Here is an 8,953-nt window from a genome sequence, read left to right on the forward strand (position 1 = left end):
TTTGACATACTTGATTTGAATTAAATGTATTTATTGTTGTTTTTTTTCTGATTAAAATTAGTTAATTATTGTTTCATTTTCAATTAAAATTAGACATTGAATTCATTATCACATAATAAAATTTATTAAAAAAAACAATTGTGATTAGATTAGTGATGGATTTGAGTTAAGAAAGTTTTCAAAATTTATTTCTTGGAGAGGAGTGATAAACTAACAAGCTAAGCTAGGATAGGCATAGGCAACACTAGAGAGAACAAAAGATGGTGAAGAAATAAGTGCTGAAATTAATAATCCCTGACCAGAGGAGTTAGTTGTGGACTTCAACTCCAACAACCCAGAGAAAAGAGAACCCTCCCAGCAGCTGCACTCTCTCTCAACAAAATCTGTCGCCCTTCATCTTTCTAGGGTTTCCGTAATTTCTAATGAAAAGCAACTTCATTTTTTTCTCGTTTCATTTGTTGTTTCTATTTGCTTGTCATTTGCTTCAGCAAGGTGCTTCCAGCTCTGTAAGTTTTTTTCTGTCTCTCCTCCAACCCCGCTTTTTCCGGGATTGGATGTAGAACGGCTTTTATTAGTGTATTTATATTTGTGGGTTTGCTGTTGTTGTTTGCTTAGGTCTTCAAAAATTCATCAGATGTGCAATTGGAAAAAGAAGGCTCCACTAAAGGTGTTACCTTGATTTCTCTATTCTTGTTTTTTTGCTCAAAGTATTAGTAACATCCCAGTGTGGTATTTATAGATTCGCATCTGTCTGTAGTAGTAGTAGCAGCAGCAGCCAGACTTAAAGCTAGAAAAAAAAATTCATCCTTTTCCTTCTTGCATATATATGATGTCGAGTTAGAAATTACTCTGAATCATTTTCTTTTACATTATGATGGCTCTCGTAATGTAACTTCTGAAGAAGAAAGGTTGGTTATTTATTTTGGTGGTTGTTTTGCAGGAGTGTGTCCATCAGGCTGGGTTTTAAACCCAAGTAAGAAAAAATGCTTTGGGTACTTTCCTAGTTCTCTATCATGGGATGATTCAGAGAGCATATGTAAAGAAAACTATGGACACCTTGCAGCAGTGACATCATTTGAAGAATTGAATTTGGTTAAAAATCTGTGTCATGATGCCGTCACTAATGGCTGTTGGGTTGGAGGAAGGGTCGTCAATGGCACTACTGTTGGTTCCAATGGTTGGAAGTGGTCTGACAATACAACTCAATGGTGGAATCAATCAAACGTCACACTTTATAATGTGCATCCAAATTCAAGTCTGTGTACTCTTGTAAGCAACAATGTGACCATGATGATGTTGATAGCCGAACAATGTAATGCTTCACATCCACTATTGTGTATGCGCGATCTAGGTAAGCAACATTTTTGTGATCTGCAAACTAATTATTAAGCCTCTTTTCTTTTTCTTTTTTAAATGGTTTGTTGTTTATATATATCTTGTTAGTTGTTTCAGAGAACAAGTGCCATTATGGTATACAGTGCCACCAGGAGTATCTTATTATCCTTGCAGTTGTGAGTGGTCTTATTCTGTGCACAACACTAGCTGTGGTAGTGTGGCTTCTTGTATATAGGCGGAGTAAGAGGCGCAAAAGATCTAGAAAACTTTGTAACCCGGCTGCTTCTGCTGCATTAGTTACCAGTAGTCCCTCATGGAAAGTTTTCACCAGTGAAGAGCTTAAATCAATAACAAAGAATTTCAGTGAAGGGAATCGCCTTGTTGGAGATGCAAAAACGGGGGGTACATATAGTGGGGTTCTACCAGATGGATCAAAGGTGGCGGTTAAGAGGTTGAAACGATCTGGTTTCCAGAGGAAAAAAGACTTCTTGTCTGAAGTGGGAAGGGTTGGTAGGCTTCAGCACGAGAATTTAGTAGCTGTGAAAGGATGCTGTTATGATCATGGAGATCGATATCTTGTTTATGAGTTCATAGCAAACGGTCCCTTGGATAGATGGTTACACCATTTTCCCAAAGGAGGAGGGGGTGGTGGTGGTAGGAGCTTGGATTGGACAGTCAGAATGAAAATCGCAACAACTCTTGCACAAGGAATTGCGTAAGTATATATATTTATTTTATTTATTTATTTATTTATTTGAAAAAATGATGAATATTGGGGTGATCTCCCTCCCATGGATTGAACGTGTGTAGATTCCTGCATGATAATGTGAAGCCACAAGTTGTCCATAGAGATATCCGGGCAAGCAATGTGCTGCTTGATGAGGAATTTGGGGCGCATGTAATGGGAGTGGGGCTTGCAAAGTTTGTGCGTTGGGAAGTGATGCAGGAGAGAATTAGCGTGATGGCAGGGGGAACATACGGTTATCTAGCTCCAGAGTATGTTTACAGAAACGAGCTAACTACAAAGAGCGATGTATACAGCTTCGGGGTTCTCCTTTTGGAAATCATCAGTGGAAGGAGGCCGGCACAGGCTGTGGACTCAGTTGGGGGGCAGCAGCAACAACAGAGTATATTCGAGTGGGCAACACCGCTTGTTCACTCACATCGATATCTCGATCTCTTGGATCCCCTCATCATATCATCTTCATCACCATCACAAAAGGACCACCTTCCTCAACCTGGACTCATTCAGAAGCTAGTGGACCTTGTCTATGCTTGCACTCAAAATGTGCCATCCATGCGCCCTAGGATGTCCCATGTTGTTCATCAGCTGCAACAATTATTATTATCATCTAATTAGCTAGCTAGGTATGCTACCATTCATTAATTTCAGCAAGCAAACAAACCATGGATTGAGGATTGATTGCCTAATAATTAATGCCTAGCTACGTCCTTCATATGCGATCATGATTGAGAGAATTGTAATGTTATTGAACACAGAAATGTAATTAGGAGGAACAGACTACAATTAATTATATGGCTGCATGAAGCCATGAATCATGATGATCCTCCCTTGGAGTTGGGACTCAATGACTGAGTCATGATTGATTGCATATTCTTTCAATATTATATTAACCAAACATATAAAGCATGGGAGGAAGGAAACAACACAACAAAAACATTGAATTGAAATGAAATATTATTATTACTATACCTTAAAATACACACGTAGACATCCATAGTTCATAACATACAACATCTTTCTCTTGTAAATAATGATCAAATAAATGGTAACTTTCTCTTTTCTTTGTTCTGTTGTTTTGTTTGTGTTCAAGATTAATAAATAATACTTGTTAGAGTGGGTTTTGTGTATCTCCTAAGAAGCAGAGACGAGCATACAACACTTACAGAGGACATAGCCATGCAAGCACCGGCAGCCCACGGTGGCAATTCTATCCTTACCCATGGAAAAAACACCCCGGCCGCCACCGGGATTGCCACAACGTTGTATCCCATGGCAAACACATAATTTAATCTTATTCTTCTGAATGTCTTTCTCGACAGGTCTATAGCCGTTATTACATCTTCCAAGTTATTCCTCATCAACACGTAGTCTGCTGCTTCAATGGCTATGTCTGTTCCCGCCCCTATTGCCATCCCTATGTCTGCTGCTGCTAATGCAGGAGAGTCGTTTATTCCGTCTCCAACCATTGCCACTAACTCTCCACCCATCTTCTTTTGTAGGGAACGAACCACGTCTGCTTTTCCTGCTGGCATTACCTCTGCCCTTACGTCTTCAATCCCCACCTCCTTTGCAACTGCTCTAGCCGTTCTCCAATTATCACCTGTCACCATCACGGGTATGATTCCCATCTTCTTCAGCCCTTCAATAACTATAGCTGATTCTCTCTTCACTGGATCTGCCACTCCTATAACACCAACCAACCTATTATCATATCCAACAATTACCACTGTCTTTGCCCCTTCTTCCAACTCAACAATCAGCTTCTCTACGTGCTCTGGAATGTCAATCCCATGTTCTCCCATCAGTTTTCTGTTGCCAACCAAGACCAGTTTTCCATCTATGGAACACTTGATCCCTCTTCCAGGAAGAGCAGAGAAATCTAAAACGTCAAGAAACCAGCCAGCATATTTGGTGGTGTCTTCTTTTCTGTCCGAGTTAATGTTATTTTCCGTAGAAGAATAAGAAGAAGAGAGCTCGTCATCAAAGAAGTGGAAGTGCCGGGCATATTCAACTATTGCTTTCCCCAGTGGATGTTCACTGCTAGCCTGAGAAAAACAAAAACTCACTTGTTATAACCATTTCCTTTCCCTGTTGATTATTGATAAGTTAGTTTTCTCACCAACTAACCAATCAATTATGCAAAAGAAAATAACATTCTGAATGAATCAAAATCCCAAAGGGACTGGGTGGGTGTGAGTGAGTGTATATATATTTACCTCTGCAGAAGCCACGAGTGTTAGAAATTCTCCACGATCCATTTCTGTGAAAACTTTGGCTGTTGTGACTTTGGCCTTTCCCTGTGTAAGGGTACCAGTTTTATCAAAAATGACGTACTTAACCTTCTGCGCCCTCTCTAGCGCATCTCCTCCTTTAATGAGAACACCATTGTTAGCCCCAACCCCTGTTGCAACCATGACAGCAGTGGGAGTGGCCAAACCAAGAGCACAAGGACATGCAATCACAACTACCGATATTGAGAACATGAGGGAAAATACAAAATAGTTGCCATTTTCTGGTAACCATTCTTCTGGATAAGCACCCATTGCTCCGCCAATATACCTGCAACCACAGACAAAAAGGATCAACAATAACTAATAATAAATGCAACTGCTGGAAACAAGAGACCTCTAGACAACAAACTCACCACCCCAGTAGTGTTAATAAAGCCATTACAACTACCACAGGAACAAATATACTTGCAACCTGCATTTGGAACACATAATATTATAACCCACCCAAGATATCAAGTTACCATCATAAATATTACTAAAGTCTGCACATTTATTATTTATTTATTAAGAAAGAGGAAACAATAAGCGTTTCACATTGTTGATTTCTTTCTTGTAAGTTTTTGTACCTAGCTTAAACCTCTTTCTTTCTATGCATTGCATGAACCCTTTTACAAAAAAAAAAGAAAAAAAAAGAAGAGGAAACAATAAGATGCAAATAACAGAGGTACCAAACTACTCGTAAAAGTATACTGCAGTATATATAGCAAGTCTTCGAGTAACCTTAAGTTTTCTTTGAACTTAGTATTGTAATATGAACATTCAATAGTACGACCCCCACCCACACCCCATAAAAAAATCAGCAGTCAAGGCATCTTTATCTAGTTCTTATGTGTGGACTGGAGTATGGGGAAGATCTATGATTGTTGCAGAAGGAGATGTAAAACAATACAACATATACAGATAAGAATTTCCTTTGGAAATTTACTAATAGAACTGATAATACAACATATTTTGTAAGTATTATCAGTTCTATTTGTTTTTTTATTCTTTCTATTACCTTTTTCAAAAACAACAAATAGAAGTGATAAAACTTACAAAATCAGCAAACTTTTGAATGGGTGCTTTTGACATCTGTGCTGTTTCCACCAGACATATAATTTGGCTCAGAACGGTGTCAGATCCTACTTTGGTGGCTTTGACGTGGAGGGAACCATGTAAATTCATTGTACCACCAATAACTGGAGAACTAGCTTCCTTCAATGTGGGTACCGATTCCCCAGTTACCATGCTCTCGTTTACATAACTTGATCCCCATGCAACAATACCATCCACAGGAATCTTTGTACCAGGAAGGACCTTTAAGATGTCACCTGGTTGAATTAGCAACGCATCTATCTCTCTTTCCCCAATATTATTCCCACCTGCATAAGATTAAACTAAACTACTTTATTACCATTTCCTCCCAATGCCAGCCATGAGTATTAGATAATATCATGATACAACATAAAAAGCAAGCATATCTCAGATGTGGAAGAAAAGAAAGCAAATTATAGTTAAATGAAGCATATATATATATACCTTTATCTTGGACAAGCAATAAAGCTGTAGCAGGTGCTAATTCCACTAATTTCTTAATTGCATCTGATGTCTTCCCCTTGGCCAGTGTTTCCAAATACTTTCCCAAGAGAACAAATGTAATTAGCATTGAACTTGTTTCAAAGTATGTTGGAGACCAAAACCCAGTTACTGCACCATATAGTAGGGCACCAACAGAATAGAAGTAAGAAGCAGAGGTACCCAAAGCAACCAATACATCCATGTTTGTGGAACCGTTTCGAAGAGCTCTCGCAGCTGCAACATAGAAACGCTTCCCTATAACAAACTGAACCACAGTAACTAGTCCCCACTTCAGCCAATCCCCTAATTGGAATGGCCCATATTGCCGTAGTAATAAAGCATTCAAGAAAGGGATATGAGGGCACACCACTCGCATGAGAAAAACAGGAATCTGCAACCAGCTCAATTGAGTCAAACACCAGCTAAATAGATAGATATTATAAATTGAAGGTATGAAAGACAAACCTTATTGAAATTGTTTATAAGACAGAAGTTTACACACTAATTTACATCAACTTAAATCACCAAACATCAGAATAAAAAGCACTGTGAGAAGATTGAGGCATCAATAAATTTGAGAGAGAGCTCCTCATTACCAATAAACTCAGATTGTTGAAACTCTTTTGACTAGCTACACAAATTTCATAACTTTGGGAACTGTGGGAATCAATGACCTTAAATTCAGTTCAGGGTAAGCTAATGAATACATCTGGCAAACCAGGGTAGATTAATTAGTTTCAGTTTTAGTTTAGTTGTGTGATTGTATGAGCTAAACGAACCAAATTCATTAATGAAGCTTGTAAGTAAATAAAGTAAGACAACCCATGATTGGTCCAACTGAAATGCAAGCTAGATGAAGCAAATAGTCTAAAGCTTGAGCGGCTTGTCTTTTGCTGTAAGCCTGTAATATGTAAGCTAAGAGAAAAAGTACTCACACTGAGAAAGAGGCTGGCAATGAAAAGTCGAAACATTTTGGAGGATTCCTGTAAGTCTTTAGAGGCCATTCTTGTATACGGGTTCCTGACGTGTAACTTGAACTTCCCCATGCTACTGCTCTCAATATCATCAACTAAGGATCTGGAACCAATAACTTCAGGATCAAAGAGAACTTCTAACTCTCTTGTTGTCCTGTCCAAAGAGAACTGTCTCACCCCTTTGAGATTGTAGAGCAGGCTGTCCAAATATATAGCATCCATCTCATTAAGTAAACCTGAAACCCCTAGTAAGATCTTGTCCTGCTCATTACTCTGAATAAACGAAGCTTCAAATCCAGCATCTTCAACCGCTCTTGCTATTTCATCCTTATTAATCATGGTGGAATCATACTCAACTTCACCTATTGAAGTGGCTAATGCAACTGTAGCCCTTTTGACTCCAGGAAGGCTCCTTAAAATGCCTTCAACAGAATTTACACAAGCTGCACAAGTCATACCTCCTATGGTAAATTGTCCAACCAAGGATTTCAGTACCTTTGTTTGAGATATATAGTTGGCTTCAGGTAAAAACTCAGCCTCAAACCCGGCATCTTCTATTGCATTCCTTATGTCTTCTTCCTGAAACAATACACTTCTTTTAGACTAAATCCTTCTTCAGACTCTTGGTTTCCATTGAACACTACCCATAAAAACAAACAGCAAGAAATATTGAGATGATACGAAATGAATACAAGGGAAAGAGCGCTCTTGGAATTGGTAAGAACTAGCAATACGTGTCAACAGAACACAACAAAAAGTAGCAAGTAGAAGTTATGCGGCAACATTAATTTAGCAGGTCCCATTAATTTTATGTCAAAAGTGACTGAATATAAACTTTTTTGTACCATCTATACTTTTGTTACAACCCAACTCCAGGTTTCAAAACCATGAACACCAAGGAATTTTTTGGTGATGATTTTGTTGAAATGTAGGATTTTTTTTTCTGTGTGATAAAAGAACATGCTAAACTAGTGGAAAACAGAGTACAGCGTTTCATCCATTAGTTGTTTGATTAATTTCAATATTCCAATGAAGTGGGGAACACATGAATATTATGAAGAACTACGATCGAGTTAGAAAAAACACATTGTAATAATCAACTGAATCAGAGAAAAAGACTAGCTTTAGCTTAGCTTGGTGGGTGGGTGGAAGAATGCGAGCAGTTCATACTAATAATTTGATACCAGCTATCTATGATTCCTAGTTGCTACAGACAGTCGACAGTAGTAATATCATGAATGTATGTATACCTTAACCAGGAAGGGATCAAAAAGAATGTCAGCCTTATTCTGGAGCAAAGCCACGGATGCTTTAAACACTCCATTGACACTCTGAAGAGCTTCTTCAACTGAATGTGAGCAAGCGGCACATGTCATTCCTGTCACTCTAACTTGGGTTCTTTTAAGACTTTCCCCTCCAAGAACATCAAGCTTCAATATGGGATATCCGTCATCATCATGATGATATGCATCAAGCAAACCCACGTCCTCAAGATCGCTGGGTTGATGGTGGTTATCAACGGAGATGATTGTTTCTCCAGGTTGGTTCCATCTGCCCGCGGTGGTGAGTTGGAGATCTCTTAAATTGGGTGACATCAAATATATTGATCAGAAGAGTTAACTATAGATAGCTAGATGAAGCCTGAAGGGAATGTATATGTATCTTGAAATGGATGCAAATATATATATATATATAGAAAGAGAAAGAAAGAGAAAGAGAGAGAGAAATGATCTGAAATTAAATTAGTTGGGTACTGGTAAAGATGTGAAAGAGAAGCCGAGGGAGACTTTCCCGAGGGAGAAACAAACGCAAGCTGGTTTGGTTGGCAGCGGCAGGTATAGAAACAAAGAGAGAGAAAGAGACCAATTTACATTTTCCAAATGTCCTGCCTTGTACTATCACCTTTTGTACTGCATTTATACTTTTTTTTTACTACAACAAACGTAAAAGAATCTCCAATCTAATATTCAAATCTGAAAAACACTTGTGATGAAGGTTTTTATTTGATGTTAGGAGATTTTATTGGGTTTTTTTTAATTTCCCTTAATTAT

At 38.4% G+C, this 8,953-nt stretch overlaps 2 protein-coding genes across 3 annotated transcripts; one reads left to right on the top strand and one right to left on the bottom strand.

Annotated features, from left to right (window-relative positions):
* Positions 1-233: 233 nt before the first annotated feature.
* Positions 234-2,979, top strand: LOC124940429 (C-type lectin receptor-like tyrosine-protein kinase At1g52310). 2 transcript variants are annotated; one of them, XM_047480945.1, is made up of 5 exons: positions 234-506; positions 616-667; positions 941-1,351; positions 1,444-2,050; positions 2,146-2,979. In XM_047480945.1, the coding sequence occupies exons 1-5, from the start codon at positions 423-425 to the stop codon at positions 2,693-2,695; spliced, it is 1,704 nt and encodes a 567-aa protein (XP_047336901.1). In that variant the 5' UTR covers positions 234-422; the 3' UTR covers positions 2,696-2,979. The 2 variants fall into 2 exon arrangements, with proteins under 2 accessions (XP_047336901.1, XP_047336903.1); XM_047480947.1 differs by having other exon boundaries at positions 235-506; positions 1,453-2,050.
* A 37-nt stretch (positions 2,980-3,016) lies between these two features.
* LOC124940430 (copper-transporting ATPase RAN1-like) lies at positions 3,017-8,558 on the bottom strand. The gene is made up of 7 exons (XM_047480948.1): positions 8,153-8,558; positions 6,864-7,481; positions 5,890-6,319; positions 5,407-5,732; positions 4,725-4,783; positions 4,297-4,639; positions 3,017-4,125 (listed from the first exon to the last, which is right to left on the bottom strand). The coding sequence occupies exons 1-7, from the start codon at positions 8,495-8,497 to the stop codon at positions 3,172-3,174; spliced, it is 3,075 nt and encodes a 1,024-aa protein (XP_047336904.1). The 5' UTR covers positions 8,498-8,558; the 3' UTR covers positions 3,017-3,171.
* Positions 8,559-8,953: the final 395 nt, after the last annotated feature.

The sequence above is a fragment of the Impatiens glandulifera genome, chromosome 5 (assembly GCF_907164915.1).
Source record: "Impatiens glandulifera chromosome 5, dImpGla2.1, whole genome shotgun sequence".
Lineage (NCBI taxonomy): Eukaryota > Viridiplantae > Streptophyta > Magnoliopsida > Ericales > Balsaminaceae > Impatiens > Impatiens glandulifera.